Source organism: Hyposmocoma kahamanoa, unplaced genomic scaffold (genome assembly GCF_003589595.1).
Source record: "Hyposmocoma kahamanoa isolate Upper Pololo Valley unplaced genomic scaffold, ASM358959v1 88, whole genome shotgun sequence".
In the NCBI taxonomy this organism is placed as follows: domain Eukaryota; kingdom Metazoa; phylum Arthropoda; class Insecta; order Lepidoptera; family Cosmopterigidae; genus Hyposmocoma; species Hyposmocoma kahamanoa.
Window position 1 is genome coordinate 9,396,823 of NW_020654466.1, and position 17,406 is coordinate 9,414,228.

Sequence of the window (17,406 nt, forward strand, 5' to 3'; positions counted from 1 at the left end):
TTATATTATTATTGTTATTATTATTATTATTAATATTTAAAATGTTTACAGTGGTATAATGATGATAGACCCTAGAAATAAAATTTCATAGGACTGTAAATGGTACAATGCTTTTATTCTTTTTGAGTCTCTAATTTGTAAGATTCAACTCCTTACTATGTTTGAATCTGTGGATTGTGAAGCGGCATTTCAATATTTCTTATTGGTGCTAGTAGTGTTAAAAATATCTTGTGTAAATTTTTTGAACTTGTATTTCTGAGAGGTGGGAACCTGGTGGCCTGACGCACAGGCATTTTTTTGCTCAGTTTAGGCATCCGTCTCCCACAAAATTATCCTTACCAAAATCTAACGTGTAAACTGTTCCTAGCTATAATATGTATTTTGTGGACGAGAAAATAAACGTTATTATTATTAATGACTTTAAACTGCGTTTTATTACATGTCAAATGGATAAAAATCACAAAATCATTTTGAGCAACTTTTGAGGTGAAATACTCCTCTGTGCGTCATCCGCTTCCTGTGCGTAATGCGTAATATTTATAAATACTTGTGAAAAAGTGTTATTTTTGACATATAAAGTTGATCTCAAGTAAAATAATTAATTAAATTATTAAAGTGCGTAAATGTTATTTTGTTTTTTTTTTTTGTTAATATTCAAATTTTATTAGACTAAAATAGATCAGTACAATGGACGTTTCTGTATATTTCCAATTTAGGACTGTTTCTGCATGTTCTAGGAGGATTAGGATAACCTGATTCTTAAAACATACGTCAGCCAACGTCACTTACATAGCCTTAAAATTTACAGGCAAAAAAATTGGCATTTTTTGTAGCTTTATGTGTGGTTCAATTGGAGAACTAACTAGTTATGTTTACAAAAGGGTACCTGTCAAGATGCTTGAAGCGACATCCAGGTCGTGCGCAGTGAAGGCCATACCGGCACGGCTTACTACTGCCACCTCTCTTCGATTCAATCTGAAATTCGAGTCTCTACAATCGTTCGCTTGATTAACAAGTTGTTTCAAAAGAGGCAACATTCCAATCATGAATACGTGCCACTTCTTTATAGATACATGTAAGGGATAATTTTTTTTTTGAGTTGGTAGTTTTTTCAAAATTGTCAAACAAAATGAAAAATATTTTTAGAAAAGGTCCTTTCGAAATTGTATATAAAAAATCATTTCAAAGAAACTTTATTTCTAAAATTTTTTGTAGGGATAGAGTTGAAAGAATTTATAAAAGATTTTATTTACCTACACCATATTATTATGTTCGTTCCATCGCATAGAATATAATAATTAAGGCATTAAAATGGCGGCGATGGTAACTATGCCAATTTTTTTAACACCACTCCAAAGTGGTCCCACTTTAGAAAGATTTTTAAGGGAAATCGATTTTTGTGAAACTTCCGTTACTTCAAAATAGTTTTCTATATTTATTTATTGAATATCATAGTATTTTACTAACCATGATACTTATATATTTTTTGTGAAAACACTCCACTAGTTTATTATTATTCACACAAAAATCAAACAACACAAAGAAAAATTCCTTCAAGCTGATTGAATTCGAACAAGTGTCTTTTGTTATGCCGGGGCCACCGTTTTTTAGTGTTTAGCTCAGGTGGTTGGTTGGCATGGCAACAGTAATATTTTCTTTACAAATAAGTAAAACAGATACTGGTTCGTGTCCAGTTGTATAGAAGGAACACTTCTTTGTGTTGTGGGATCTTTGTACCTTTCTATGTCAAAAATTAAAAAATGAATTAATCAAATGAACAGTCGGTCTTTGTTGATGAAATTGTAATAAGTGTAAAAACAAAGCTTCCAAACTTACCCCGTCCTTCGGACTACCCTTCGCCCAGTAAGCCTTCTCGTGCATTGTCACCCCGCCGCAATTTATCGCAAGAATTGGCGGCAATCTGCAAAACAAGGGACAGTTCTTTAAATGTACGCATCAATAATACTTTAGATCTGGTGTATCACCTCACTACACCGATGTCGGCGACGACAATGAAGCTAAGTAAATACAAAGAGACGTTCCTGCCTGCCTCTGCTTCCTGAATACAATCATCATCATCGTCGTAATCAACCCTTTTTTACGTCCCACTGCAGGGTCAGACGGTCTCCTTTCAGAGTTTAGGCGTGCGCCTAATGAGAATTGGGGACTTCACGTGTCTTCCGAGGATTGTGAACCTTCTTCACCGAAAAACTCATGGTAAATTTTAAATTAATTTTTGCGCATAAATTCGGATAAACTCAGAGGTGCTAGTCCGGATTCGAAACCACGGCCTCTACTTGAGAGGCAGTAAGTCAACTAAAAACATTTATTAATTATAATTGTAATTTAAATGTATGTCGTCGTAACAATTTTATTTTTTGAAAATTTATTGTTAATTTATTAAAAATAGTTACACAAATATTCTTAAAACTTTATGGCCACAAGGTTGCTATAGAAGATTCACAAGTTTTAGTTCTAGTTTGCCTGTGAATGACTACATCGTGGTGAAGGTGGTGGTCTTCTTGTTGTGTCGATGTTTCTTTTATTTTATAATTGTGCCAGACAACTACACCTTTTGCGTGCGCCCCGATTCAGAACTTTTCGTTATTTAAACCGATTCGTTCGATTGGATGTCGTTCTCGAAGGGTGCTTTCCGAGCCATTCAGAACATTCCGAGTTAAACGTTCGATTCGGATTCGGATACGATATCGATATCCAACAGCGGTTACGGAGTTAGTCGGTGAAACAGATTATCATAAAAATGAAAATGTACTTTTATATACATTTTTAAGACTTTAATGGCCTGAAATATAAAATACATTAATAAAGTTGAGCAAAATCCAGACTTTATTTAAAATAATAAGAGATTTCCCTATTACATTCTTGCTTTATAAACAATAGGACGTTCGGAAACTTTCTTTCCATAACTATGTTCTGAATAACGATTGTAGCCATTGCCGGTCGAGAAGCTCGAGTAATCAATCATACGGGTGTGACGTCATTTCGGTTGGGTATCGAATACGACAGTTTGAAGTTCAATTCGGGTGTTGTGAATAAAAATGAAAAGAAAAAGGTCGAAAACTGAGTTATCGTAAGGTTCTAAATCGACCCCCTGCTCTCACTAGGGATCCTCTGTACTATGAGTACCAGATCCACTAAGACCAGAACCAATTTAGAAAGTTCATATCCCAATTTGTCCCACCGGTAATCGAACCCGGGACCTCCTCATCCAGCGTCCACAATATACACAACCACACAACCATAGGGCCAACGAAGACGTCAAATACAGTCTTTGAGTATGTTGCTGCTACCTGGATTATGCTGTCTGTGAATGAAGCTTACCGCATAATGCGTCCCCGCTGTGTAGTAGGCGTGAATCGTGAACACTGATCGCACCACGCTGGCGTGCTACGACGTGCAGCTAACGACGCACGAACTAACTCTGCGAACCCTCGCACCTCCCCGCTGACCTCACCCCGCCCCGCGCCTGCCCCGAAATGGCTGTACTGCAGCGCACAGGCCAGAACTACTGACTCGCGTTCCTCCTACGAACACGATAGAAGAGCTTTATTAGCAAAATGTAGTAATCAACTTGAATTGCAAAACTAGCACCTCTTTGTCGCTTTAAATGTGAAGAACAGTTAGCTTTTTTAAAGGACCATTTTAGGCAAGGGTTTGCACCAATAACTACTAACCTCCTTGTTACATTTCAAACACCTATTTAGCTGATTTCTGCCGATAGCGAACAACTCCGATATATCAGACTCTTCTCTCTCCGATTGATGATTGTTTACCAAGTCGTGGTTGACACAGTTTTGAACCTGATTGTTATCACCGGCTCCTACAATAAAAAGTGATTTATTCTGATGTTTTTTCTAAACATCGCATATGGAGAAACGTTCAGTTGCTTAAAACCCGATCGACCAAATACATTAATAAGTGAATAATTTTTTCATATGCCTACCTTCTTGATTCTGACTAGTATGCCAGCCATCTTCTCTTACTTCTTGAAACTCTTCTTGACCATCAAATTCCGCCGACCCAAGAAATTCCAACTCCGTGTACGGATACTCTTCATACTGCCCGTTGACAGTAGGAGTGGCAACATTCCTTAGCTTGTTGTTGGCCAATCGTTGCTTCGGCGGACTTGAGTTCGCTATATAAGCAAGTTCTTTTTCCTTCTTGCGCGTTTCGAGAATCTCGTAGTGGATTTGGTGGAGGATGAAACGGTTCCAACTCTAGAATAATTTAAGATGACTTTTATAAAGATAACCTTTACCAGTAGGGCTGCGCGAGATACTGCTATTCTCGTATAGAGATCCCGCGCCTTACGTCGCTCTCGCGCAAGTCGTGCCCTGTCATGCTAGCCCTACTGTACACATATTTAGTATATAACGACTACTTTTTCAATCCCTGGTTATACGCTTCCCAACATCATCTACAGTTCCCATTAACCAAATGTCTTACGTAAATTTCAATTTTAAGATAAAATAATCGTAATTTATCAGATTATCACTGACAGCCTGAGAACACACGAGGGGCTTAATTTTTAATATTTTTCGAAAGGTGTGTCGTCTGGCGGACGTGATGTATACGCGCTGCATTCACGACGCACAAGCGTTCCACGCACGTAACGCGCTGTTAGATGCTCCTCTTTAATCAAATCCCAGTGTCATAATCACAGTTCAGCTCGCTCCTCGCAGTTGTAAACTTGTTTTTGAGGATGTCGGACGATAGCAAGGGTAACGAGTGTTTCAGTGTTGAGTTTCGGATCGCTCCATATTTTTGATGTAATTATATTATTACAACCTAGATTTCATTCTAGGGATTTAATTTTAGAAATAGTCTAAGAATTTTTTTTATATTATATTTCTACAGGTTTAACAATATTTTATACAGTAAACATACTGTATAAAATAAAGTTATGTTAAAATATTTAATAATTATAATTTAATTTGTATTTATAATTTACATGATGAACATTAGACTATACTAAAGAGAATATTTATATTTAATTACATTTTTATTGAATTGATATTCAATTACGTTTTGTGAAATTATTCCACTAGTTTGTTATAATTATTAATTAATACAAAGATCCGAGAAAATTCCTTCGATTCTGCCGGAGTCGGATACTCTGGCACGGTTTGCTAACTAAGCATCTCATAGATGGCGCTACGGCTAAAAAGTCGTTGAAAATCAAATACAAAGATTCAACAAGCACATGGAAAAATTCGTGAGGTCCGCTGGTTCGTTCCGTTGCTCAGATCTTTGTGTTAATAATAATAACAAACAATATTTATATTATTATTATTATAAGATAGATAAGATAAATTTTCTATTACTTTACTCTGTGAAACTCACCTGTATCAACGCTACCAAGTCTACTCTCGAGTCTGCACCTCGGTCGGGTAAAATGAGACCCAATGCCGCAGCTTCGGGGACAGTCCGGAAAGCTCGCAGGAAGTTGGTTGCTTGACACGGCGCTCCGCCTGACGTGTCCAACATTCTGAACAGGAAGCCTAGGAAGTCATAGAATATTACTTTTGTAAAATATAATTTACTTTTATTAATTTGGCGTGAAACGAGACGCTTGCACCCATTTCCATAGCGTCCTACGAGGGCTACCCTAATGACATTGACAAGAATTCACTGTACAAACGGCTGTTAAATAATAATCAAGAATTTAGTCTGTCAGTCTCTAACGTATGGGTAGCCTCCACTGACATATGTAATAATACTTAGACTTGTTCAATCATGTTCACAAACATGTTCTTACACAAGTAGCAAAATCACAATCAAATGATGCCTAGAAACGTTACAATTATTTTAATATTTAAATTATAAACTTAACTTTTTTAAAAGATTGTATTATTTCGATATTGTATATTAATGCACGTGACTGTACCTCCTATACTCCTCTTATTAAATATTTTTAATGTCTTATTAAAAGCAATATTACGGTTATTGTTTAATGCATTCATTACTTTTAAATTTTCAATCATAAATTAATTTTTTTTAAGTTCTTAGAGTTGCTTTTAGACTGGATTTACATTACTGCACAATCGAATGGCAGCAGCGTTTTGTGGCGAAATAATACATTGCATAATAAACATTATGTCAATCGTGTAACACACAAATGACAAGTTCATTGACAAGTTCATTATGTTATATATAAAATAAACGCTTCCATATGGAGGCAATGTAAACTGAGCCTGACGTGGGTAATTTTATGAGCCCATTGATAATGATATTGACAGTATATCGTTCCAACACTATTGGAAGTGGACCACCCCATACATATCTAATTAAAAAAATAAATAAAACATGTACCTGTGTCGTTCTGCAGCAAAATTCCTGGAATTTCAGCCCATCTGTATCTTTTCATCGGGAATTTGAAAGTAAAATTACAAAAGGGCTCATACCTAATTCACAGCTGAGACAAAACTCTTTAGCGCATGTGTGGGCCAATAGAGTAGCTTTTACTGGTGGTATGTAATATAGGACCTGCAACAGAATTTTTTTCCTAAAACCTGGAAAACTACACCCAAGATATGCCTTTACACTTGCATCGATGCAATATTAAAGAAAAATCTGACATGAATAAATTGTGCTTGGGTTTATTATTATTATATTATATAAGCACAATTTATTTATAACTCATAGCTTATAGCTTTATAACTCATAACATCATAACTCATAACTCATCATACAAGTTATAGAAATAGATATGATATGATAGAAATAGAACGCATACTTCCCGATATAATGGAAAAAAAGGTATTTATACCGTTGTACGCGGATTGGTGGGAGCAAAGGGAAAAATACAAGATGGCCTGAATATGGAAAATATAAAAGAGTGGAAAATATAAAAGAGTGATAAACAGCCTGTAAAAACTGTAATATACTTATGGAGTGAACGTTTGTGCACTTTTATGAGGTACACCCAAGGCAATTTCAACCATAAGAAAAAAATGTTCGAAATTAAAATAAACAAAATGGCTGCCATAGAAATTTCAAAGGCTTTATGGTTACTAAGATGGTTTCCCTGTATCTTCTATGGTTTCGAATTTCCCCATTTTGTCCCTTTTAAATAAAAACACTCAGTATATTGTTCAATAACTTACAATAATACTTATTTTATCACACATAAAGCATTTTTCAAAAAATATATCCAGAAAGTACTAAACCTATAGAAATATTTTGTTAGGAAGTACAAAATGTTTCTATAGACAGAATATGCGTTTTTTTGTATAATACTGGATTCATATACTTGACATAATATTGCATAATTTTTTTTGTTTCTGTACATACTTATAGACTGTTATAATCAGGGTTCGAAATTATAAAAAATATTTATTTTATATTATCATGATAATTATCCGATAATTCAATCTCAATCCAATTCCATTCATAGTTTTGTCTCTTTAAATTTTTACTAAAAACTACAAAAAGGGAAAACTAAATAAACAGGAAGAAAAATTTTTGCAAAAACGATCTGGTTTGTTACTTTTTTGAGATTGATATTAGACACATTTGGATACGTCTCAGATGCAAACACACCGCATATTGGTGGCACTTATAGCAATTTGTTCAAATTAATTTTACAAGATATATAATTATCAACGACAATTATCTCTTCGAACTTATAATAAAAACTAAGCCTAAAATGTACGAACAGTACCTGTAGCATGGGGTTGCAGTAGGAATTAGGCAACGTCGCTTCAAGCCCCGGTAGTCCCGATTTGTTCAAGTTCTCAAGCTCTGCGTTATCGTTGGATGATTGTTTATTGTAACGAACATCCATCTGAAAAAGTTATTGTTCCTGTGTACTCAAATATGGCCGTCATATAATGATCATGTCGATCGGTTTCGAGATTCTAATACACACCTACCTTTTGATAGTGCTTGGGAATAGGTTGAGGAACAATCTTGATCTCCTCTTTTTTGGGGGAATTTAAATCTTCTAAAGTGTCTTCTGTGTACGGCATCTGGAAATTGTAATTAAACATCGTTATTAATAACTCATTCCACACCCCACTGCTGGCACGAATCTCCTCTATGGAGAGGACATAGTTCGCCACACTGACCCGGTTACAAACACGTTTTCCTAGAGCAGAGAATCTCCAACATGCAAGTTACACCTCTATGTTTCCCTACACCGTTAATAAGAGGTTACTGTTACTAAACATTAACAACTATCAAATTTTTTTTTAAATGAATACAACAATTATCAAAAAATGTTCGTTTAAAAACCAATTCAACAATTATCAGCAAGTACTTTTATATTGGGTATCAATTATTTTATTATAAGTATTTGTAAAGAAAGCAATGATACCTGATTTCTCCTACAAGTTTTATTGTTTGGTGCGTACCCAATAGGACCTTGCATTTTCATTGTTTTCAGGACTTCTGGATCTATAGGTTTCGGTTTCCTGCCAAATTTAAAAACAACGTGATGTGTAGAGAAACAAATACTTTTTTACATCTACACTAACTTAGTCACAAACTAAATGTACACAAAAATAGCTGGTGTTTTTAATTGAAATTAAAAAACAAAAATATAATAAAAATATAATAATATAAGTAACATACTAAATGCAAAAAGCTTGACCAAATTTTGAACAGCGAAGCACTAGAAACCTTCTTCTTCAGTGAAGCCTATTATTGACCAAATCAAAACAGAGAAGGCGTTTTATCAACTTTTTGGCACTTCAAAATAACGAAATATTACTGGTTGCTATGACACAACACTTCTCCACTTTGATTGGCAATGTTGAGACCTGTGCTTTCATTGCTGTTCAAAATTTTATCATGTCTTCACATTAATATTGATAATGTGTCAGACAACCATGTTAATTGTCTGGTGTCAAACTAGGAAATTCCCTGTACAATGAGTGCCATAGCAGCGGAGTTCACTTTTATTGGCACTTCCCAAAACATACAGACGAAAACCAATTTACAAAAACCGAACACTCAGAAAAAAATCCGTCGATCCGTGTCTTCTTGCATACTGTGCCAGACGCTATACCAACTAAGCCACAGAACGAACCAAGGGACCTCACGAATTTATCTATGTGCTTGCATCGTGTCTTTGTACTTGGTCTTTCAACGACTTTTTAGTCGTAGCGCCATCTATGAGAAGCTTAGAAGCTAAACACAATACACTCAAGTACCTAAAAACTTTCTTGAAGAACTCAGCCGGCAAGTCGTTGAACCACTTACTGCCGGTCGTCAGAGAAGGTAGTGGAATACTTGAGAATTGGAATGTTGTGTCATTGAAACTCACTGTTGGTAGATCAGGTAACGGATCTCCGAATTCTGTGTCTCTGAAATATGACGATTGTTTTATTTAAAATATGGACCAGTAACCCAAGAGGACAGCCATTCTTCATACTACAGATCGTCGATCGTAACTCTGAAAGGGGTCAAAATTCCGTCTTATATCTAGCTGGTGCTGATCTATAGCCTGGAAGTAGTTTATATAACGTAAATGGCCTTGGATATCAATTAATTCGTCTTTAATATCAAATATAAGAAGTCGCACGGACAGCTGCTTGCTCTATTTAAAAAAATATAATATATTAACATTACCATCATTGTATATTCTAGAGTCCATATTATTTGTCAAAACAAACCCTAATCATGTTAAAACTACAAATTAGAGTAGCTTTGATAAATTGCAGCTAGTAATGTAATACAAATTAGTCAAAAAAATAGCTATTTGGTACTCGTCACGACATCTAGTGCACTAATAGGTACTAAATACCCGACTACGGTGTCTTGTATCGCGATTAGCAGTTCTCTTGAGTTACTGCTCCATGATTTTAAAATATTACCATTGTTAAAACTAAAAATTCACAACTATTCGATTGTAATGAACATGGGACACTTGAGGTAACGAACATTTGACGACCCAATATGCTTAAAGACACTTTAGGTCCTCTTACCTTGAAAAATTATTGAAAACTGGCTCATGGTTATGCTGGGGCGAAAAGAGGTGCAGATGTCCTGACTGGTCTCCAAATACCAAAGCTTGGCTCGTCGCAGACACGTCTAATACACTACATACTGAATTGTTTGTATCCACCTGCAAATATGAATATGCTAATATTATGAAACTTTAAACATATTATTTACTTATTTATTTATTATTAACAGGCGAGCAGCTTGAAGCTGATATGCCTCAAAATGCCACATCAAAGCTACGTTGAATTTATAAAAATAAAGTCCACAAATCCAGAAATAGTCCTGAATCTTTTTGTTAAAGTGCAGAAAACACTAGAAGAACTCAAAGACCTAGAATACTCAAATTCTTCTTTTTTAACCAGCTGTCCAGCCGATTTTTGAAAGTGTTCCCTGAACTAGCATAAACACGTCATCAGCTAGCATTAATCTGTTCCACTTTTTAACTACTCTGTTTCTGAGGATGTGACTTAGGACTTATTCTATGGTTTAGTCACTAAGCTAAAAATTAATTAACAAATAATGAACCTACCTGAAAAATGGACTGTTCCTCATGCTCATTAGAATTGACGTGCAGTAAAGCTACGTGGCCGTCACCTGATAAAGCTACAACTCTCCCAGAGAAAGCAGGAACAAAGTGTAGTAGAAGAGGTGGTGATGCCACCTGTATAGACCAGGCGCCTTCATTTTCAGTGGTATTACCCTTGAGGCAGCGTACATCCCAAACTATTACATAGGGCTCCGCCACAGCTACTCCATCGACGCTGGCAAAAGCAGTGACAAATATATTATTGGCACATTATCACAGAACATATTATACTATAAAATTTTATAAAAAGTTTGTGCACTTTGCTTTATATTGAAGGTACACACACCTGTTTACAGTTTTACACTGTTTTCATGCAGGGCAAGTGGTAAGATAAATTTAAGGATCAATATAATATAAAACAAAATCGGAATTCTTAGAAATATAGGATAAATATCACATAAATTATTTTTCACTCTAATAACATATTTAGTAAAACATTGACTTACGACTGGGTAAAACCACAAGTAATTAAAAGGTCACCACGCATATCTAAATCAGATAGACATGCGCTGTGGGCTTTGAAGGTATGTTCGGCTGTTTTAGGGCTTCTTAAATCGCGTAGTGCTACCATGCCACAGGCGCTGCCACAAGCAACAAGAGATCCCCCACCACTGCGCAAAACTGCACAGCCTTCTTCTTGAATTGGCTGTAAAAAATCATTATCATAAGGGCTAGTGTGCCTGATTGCGTGCATGCAGGCGGTTGTGCGTATGCGTGTGTGAAAATACTTACTATCACAGTTTCTTTCATTTTTCCTAAATCCAAATCAATGAGTTTGTTTTGGTGGCCTCCTATCAAAAGCTTGTCTGAGCTTTGTTGGAACAAACACTGCATGTCCACCATATTACCTGACCTGTAGTACAAAATTAAACATTGTACTAAGTGAGTTAAAGGTCTCATTTTAACCAACTCATATTCACACACCTGACCTTCATTTCAATATTATGTAACCATGTAGTAAATATTATGCAAAACTAATAGGTCTGCAGTAGCCCTATACGTTGTAAACCAGTAAAATTATATACTTGTTTCACTGATTTTGAGTTTCTAATATGTGAAACAAGTCACTTAAAACTACATATTGGGCGAATTTACCAACCCATTGGGTGAATTTTCCTTAATTTATAACTTAACCCAAAACACTTAATTTAGAATGACACTTTACTTACCTAAATGAATGTTTGGGAATACCTCTTCGAATTTGATGTCTCAAACTTGACTTTGTTAAGCAATAGATACCTTGCTCCACAGTAACAATGTCTCTCACTTCTTCACTTTCATGAATTTGGAATGACGTATATTTTTGCATACTTGGCCCATAGTAAGATGTTACATGACCCTAAAAAAAAAAATTCAAAAATTAAATAGACTAAGGCTCAACTCACACTGGCGCTGAGTCGAAGCGTCGCGTCGCGTCCTGGTTCCCAACTACAACGCTTGGCGACAAACGTCGCACAAGCTCGCATTAGTGCGCCCGGATCACAGTGCGGATCACAGTGTGGTCGGCATCTGACGCCTCACTGTGCTCAAGTGAAGCCGCTCGACTGCAACCAAGCGTTGACGCCCGTTTCCATATTTGCATAGCACAGATTTGTACCTTAATAATGAGAAAATAGAGATGAAAAAACATGACGCGTCGCAACGCTTCGTCTCTGCGCCAGTGTGAGTTGAGCCTAAGTTTCAAGTTCAACTTGATGAATTTGAAAAGTTGAAGCCCAGGGAATAAGCCTCTGAAAATAGGATGACAGACAAATGGGTTAACTAAGTAATACCCAAGGGGAAATATTCACATTGCTAATTTTGATTGTAATTTGCAACCAAACTTGATATTGTTGTAAAACACAAAATATTTAATGAGACAGATCTTTTTTTTTATAATACTCAGTGATGGAATTAACAAGTTGTGTGCCTGGTAGTAAGCGACATGCCTGTCCCTAACAATTGCAGTGCCACTCGAAGCTTTAAATCACAAAGATCTGAGGGGCACTGCCACTGCGCCCAACACCCTGAGACATAAGTTGACAAGTCCCATGTGCCTGCAATTTTACCAGCATCCTTACCCTTCGAAACCAGAATGCAGTAATGTTCACATTACACTACAGCAGAAATTGGTAAGGTGGTAGTACTTCCCTGAGCGAATTCTTTCACAAGGAGCTCTACTGCTACTAAAAATCTTAAATAGTGGAGGTAGAAAACTTAAATAGTGAACCATAAGATCTATATTGCAATATTAGTATAGGATGATAAAAGGAACATACTCCTTGATTCCCCATCCATATGAGTTCCTCATACTTGTCAAACGCAACCGCTGAAACTCCAAAACGGTCTCCTCCATCCACAAGTACACTGCTGCGTGCCTCATACTCTCCTTCCTGGCTTGGCATGAGGTATTGAGGAGCATATTCTGTTGTGTTATAGTGATCTAAAAAACGTTACTTTTATGACAATTATTTTAACTCATAAATGAAAAACAATTTACATCTTGAATAGTGACAGTGTAATTATTAAGAGTACAGGTGGACCCAAAAGGTCAATGACACAATGTATTTACCTTCTAAATCCAAATGTATAACACAGCTTATTTTTTTCCATGATTTCAATAGTAACAATTTTTTTTGTTGGTGCGGTAGAATTACCGATTAAAAATCTCACAAACCTTTAGAGGTCATCCTAAGTTATATCGATGTTACAAGCAGATATCTTTAATTTAAAACTATTATAATCTTTATTGCCATTGATAATGGTGATAACAAATTTTAATCTCATAAAATACAGTACAATATAGAGACCAAAACACCACAATTGTATAAAACATATTTTATAGAGCTAACTCCATCTGTAGTCAGCAACAATTGATTTGCAATGGTCACTTCACGTCAATCCAACTTGTTAACATAATTTAATAGAAAATTAGTAAAATACAAATATGTACCTAGCTATTTTATTGCAACTTACACCTCACTTGGAATATTTCCAATCAGCGATAATAATTTGCAATATCAATGCACCTGCTCGCAATTTTTCGTTTTCAATTAGCACAAGTTCCCCTTCACCCCTCAATTTTTGTTTGCGTGTCGTATTCAATTACTAGTTAAAGTTTTTAAAACTTAGGCCCCCTAGAGTCAACACTAACTCCTTTGATGTCTCACGACTTTTATTTTCAATATTATTCACACATATTATTGTATTATATTGATTATTTTTGTAAATTGTTTACTTACCTGTTAGAAGATGCTCCGTTGGTATACAAAGATCTGAGTAATGGTACTCCATTCTCATAAAAATTCTGTTTTCAAAGAACAAGACATTTAGGTCAGGTATTTTTTTGCTGTAAACTAAAAAATAAAGGGATTTTTAACAAAGAAAAGGGCAAAAATTGGAAAAAACAAAATAATTGAAACCGCTTGCTTGCGTCGAGCTGTCAAGTGATGCTTTTTTTTTCCTTCGTTCCGTTTGGAACAAGCGAAGGTCAGAAGACCATACTGTGCTTTTTCGGCGTCATTTGTCATTGAGTACAAAATAAGCAAAAACACCTTACAAGAAACTCGTCGACGCGAGCTATCTCTCTCTTTCTCTTTGGTTTGCAAAGAAAAAACTATTTATCGTTCAGAAACATATTAAACACAAAATCGGAATCTGGCAATGTTATAAAGACTCAGTGCATGATAATGGTAACAAATTAATATTTTCCAAAAAAACATTTTTTTCCATATTTAACAGATGACACAGATACTGAACGAAAACGATGAAACCAGACAGAGGTCTTTATTTAACGTGATTTTTTTTGCTGTTGTCCAATCCTTAAATAATGTTTTACTCGAACTTGTTTATACAGGCAACATAATTAAAACTTTGCAAGTATACCAAACAAGCCCTCAAGTTTTATTTCATTCTATTTAAGACATATTTTTCTTAACTATAATTATTACATTATAATACAAAACTTGATACATCATCATTATATAATGCAAAGTGCATTTAGCAGCATGATATCTTATTATTAGGATGTTAACCATTTTACAATATTTTAAGCTTAACAATATAATATTAATTAAGCAAAATACTAATTTACAGTAGTTGGTAAAAAATGTTGATAATAATTCTTGGTGAATTCCGTCATCAGGTCAGGCATAGCTTCAGGGAGAGTTGTTATGAGACGAGCAGGACTTCCAGAATATCTTGCAAAGGAAGGAACAACCGTCTCTGCTGGTAACACTGAGTTGTCTTCAATCATGCAGCAGTCTTTAAGAACACATCTTCTTCCCTAAAAAATATAGTTAATTATTAAAATTATTTATCAAATAAATTACAGGTATACTTCACATAGGTAGGCAGATTGTCATGTTCTTTAAAATACATAAGGAGCGTTTAATAGTTCCAGACATTTGCATTTCATTTCATAAAACATTTGTATACTAGAGTTTTCATTGAAGTTACATCAGACTTGATTAATGTTTTGAAGCTTCATGCTTTTCATAAAATAATTTAGAATAATCACATTAAACAAGCCTAAAAAAATTGTTAATCCATCACTCGTCCACACACAATTGTTAGAGACATTTCACTTCTCTAACGATCATGATCCTGTTGCTACAGTATCAAAATGGTCAGAGACACTATGTGCCATCAGGCTGCTTCATGTAGCCATATGGAGTCGCTATGGAGTGTCTTTTCAAACACATACACACACATAATAATAATAATATGTCAGTAAGCATAATAGATTAAAACCAAAGATCGTATACCCAAGATATGTTACATATACAGTAATTGACATTTGAAATCTGTCATGCAACCCATATAATATTTTTCAACAAATTGTGTATGACGAGTATTAACATAATTAATAGATGATTATGATTTTGTTGAACACAATGAACATTCCGAAAAGTAGGTGACAAGCAAACACAATGAAAAAGGAAAACAAAATTTTGTTATTAAACAAATGTGAAAAATATTTATAAGTAAAATAGAATCTACCTTGGATCAATGCTATTTCTAAGGTAACAGAATAGATTTGTTTGTTGTGTTCCTATCCTTTTATCATCATCATTATTTCAGTCAAAAAACATCCACTGAATATAGACCTTCCCAAAAGAACCCCACAAATTTAAAAGAAATTTAATCAAATTATTGTTCTTTTGCTATTAAACATTAACAATATTTGCTCTTTTGATCAAATCAAATAAAAAATTTATTACTTTTTCAATTCTGTGTTTTTTCATATAGAAACAACAAATTTTTATATTATGTAAGGTAGTATAAACACGTACGATACAAATCTAGAATAGTTGCTATCTCTATCTTCAATTAGCTATGGTTAGTTATTAAAATAAACAGAAAACTAAATAAAACATAGCAATAATGTAAATATTTATGCTAACTTAAGTCTGGTATGCGATTCCATGTCGACACTGGGAAGGTAAAATGTCCAACGTCCATTTGGAAAATATTACAGGAGTGATTAAAAGTATTTTTTTTAAGAAAATAAAAATCATAACTCTAATTTTATTTGTTATGTGGAAAGCTGAAATTTTGTAGTTCTACCAAATGCATGTTAGGCATTTTACCTTTCGTCAACGTGTTTACTTTAACATGGTAATTAGCGTATTTTCTAAATAAAGAGGCTTCTAAATAGCGCAATTTTACAAATGTTAAATTCTTCTATTTGCTTGATGCAGATTGATTGCAAGATCGATCAATTGACTGGTTTTTGAATCTTTACTATGCAGATGCTAGTCATACATCTGCCTTTTTTATATATAAGACATAATATTTACATTATTATTTATGGTAAACGCAATAAAGAATTGAATTGAATATTCATCAATAATAATAATAATGCACATATTTAACATCCCTGCACTAGGGAAACCCTGTGTTGTGGATGCCATGGACACACACATAGACAACCACAAATTACACCAAAACTCACGAGAGAAATAAATGAAGACCATACAAATATTTCTCACGGCCACGGGAATCGAACCTGGGACCTCTGTGTTGCAGTCCAGCACGGTGACCATTCGGCCACAGAGGCAGTTTCATTACTTACAATGACAACATTTTTTCCAATGTAAACAAATGAACCAACAACTGCTGCATTTACAACTGTATTTTCACCAACAAAAACATGGTCTCCCATTTGTAGGGGGAAGAAGGCCACCCTGTAACAAATATAGGGATACATTGACATGTTGAAATTAATACAATATATATGGAAGTAATGACAGTCACAGGATACTATTTAATAGGTAAAATGTATACAAATAACCTATGGCATTATTCTTAGACTCCAACTTTTATAACTGATAGCATCAGCATTGAAAATATGTGTTAAATTTACTTAATTAATCACATATAATGTTACTGTTAAACTCATACATTAAGAAAATACTTACCCTTTGCTAAATTTCTTGAATGGAGGTCGTATTACAGACCCTTTGCTTATAATACAAAATCTTCCGGTCTTCACATTCGCTAGGTCTCCTCTGATGATTGCATCGCTCTGAACGATTACTTTACCATGTAAAACTATATTTTGAGAGCCACACAGTACAGTCTGTCGACTTACTTTGTTACCCGAAGCCTGAAATACACGAAATTAATTAATATTCCAACAAGAAAACGAAATCTTTTTGCAATTGTATTTTTTAAAGTACACACTGTTTCAACATATTCAGACTTATTGTAATAAGTGTCTTGTAGTTCCATTTTTCTGTAATGTATAATACTGTTCTACAAATAAATAGTAGCTTCTTTTAAATTCATTCTATATACGAAACACATACGAAACTATCAACAACTTTCAGCGATTTTGACATTTTATTACAATGACACTGAACGGCACA

General features: G+C 34.7%; 2 protein-coding genes across 3 annotated transcripts in view; both read right to left on the reverse strand.

Moving 5' to 3' along the window:
• The window catches only part of LOC113235583 (PAN2-PAN3 deadenylation complex catalytic subunit PAN2), a 36,828-nt gene extending 22,907 nt beyond the window's left edge, over positions 1 to 13,921 (reverse strand). For both annotated transcript variants that reach the window (XR_003310881.1, XM_026471333.1), the window contains exons 1-18: positions 13,777 to 13,921; positions 12,814 to 12,977; positions 11,725 to 11,894; positions 11,288 to 11,408; positions 11,002 to 11,201; positions 10,499 to 10,730; positions 9,951 to 10,090; positions 9,177 to 9,329; positions 8,339 to 8,435; positions 7,896 to 7,991; positions 7,685 to 7,807; positions 6,426 to 6,507; positions 5,365 to 5,522; positions 3,965 to 4,238; positions 3,696 to 3,841; positions 3,343 to 3,545; positions 1,837 to 1,921; positions 887 to 975 (exon numbers count right to left, since the gene is read on the reverse strand). Coding sequence is in view for 1 of the 2 variants with exons in the window: in XM_026471333.1 (XP_026327118.1) it covers positions 887 to 975; positions 1,837 to 1,921; positions 3,343 to 3,545; positions 3,696 to 3,841; positions 3,965 to 4,238; positions 5,365 to 5,522; positions 6,426 to 6,507; positions 7,685 to 7,807; positions 7,896 to 7,991; positions 8,339 to 8,435; positions 9,177 to 9,329; positions 9,951 to 10,090; positions 10,499 to 10,730; positions 11,002 to 11,201; positions 11,288 to 11,408; positions 11,725 to 11,894; positions 12,814 to 12,977; positions 13,777 to 13,834 (2,591 nt within the window). In the remaining variant the exon portion in view is untranslated. The remainder of the gene's footprint in view (positions 1 to 886; positions 976 to 1,836; positions 1,922 to 3,342; positions 3,546 to 3,695; positions 3,842 to 3,964; positions 4,239 to 5,364; positions 5,523 to 6,425; positions 6,508 to 7,684; positions 7,808 to 7,895; positions 7,992 to 8,338; positions 8,436 to 9,176; positions 9,330 to 9,950; positions 10,091 to 10,498; positions 10,731 to 11,001; positions 11,202 to 11,287; positions 11,409 to 11,724; positions 11,895 to 12,813; positions 12,978 to 13,776) is intronic.
• Positions 13,922 to 14,480: 559 nt separating this feature from the next.
• Positions 14,481 to 17,394, reverse strand: LOC113235648 (dynactin subunit 5). The gene is made up of 5 exons (XM_026471469.1): positions 17,347 to 17,394; positions 17,222 to 17,273; positions 16,957 to 17,144; positions 16,611 to 16,722; positions 14,481 to 14,819 (listed from the first exon to the last, which is right to left on the reverse strand). Exons 2-5 carry the CDS (start codon positions 17,267 to 17,269, stop codon positions 14,619 to 14,621), a joined length of 549 nt encoding a protein of 182 aa, XP_026327254.1. The 5' UTR covers positions 17,270 to 17,273; positions 17,347 to 17,394; the 3' UTR covers positions 14,481 to 14,618.
• Between the last annotated feature and the right edge of the window lie 12 nt (positions 17,395 to 17,406).

What these genes read in the sequence shown, in the direction of transcription:
- LOC113235648 (XM_026471469.1), bottom strand. Translation starts at nt 17,269, where the DNA reads ATGGAACTACAAGACACTTATTACAATAAGTCTGAATATGTTGAAACA. An exon ending in TTCAAGAAATTTAGCAAAGG is followed by an intron (nt 16,723 to 16,956) that starts GTAAGTATTTTC and finishes TATTTGTTACAG; the next exon opens with GGTGGCCTTCTTCCCCCTAC. An exon ending in TTGGAAAAAATGTTGTCATT is followed by an intron (nt 14,820 to 16,610) that starts GTAAGTAATGAA and finishes TATATTTTTTAG; the next exon opens with GGAAGAAGATGTGTTCTTAA.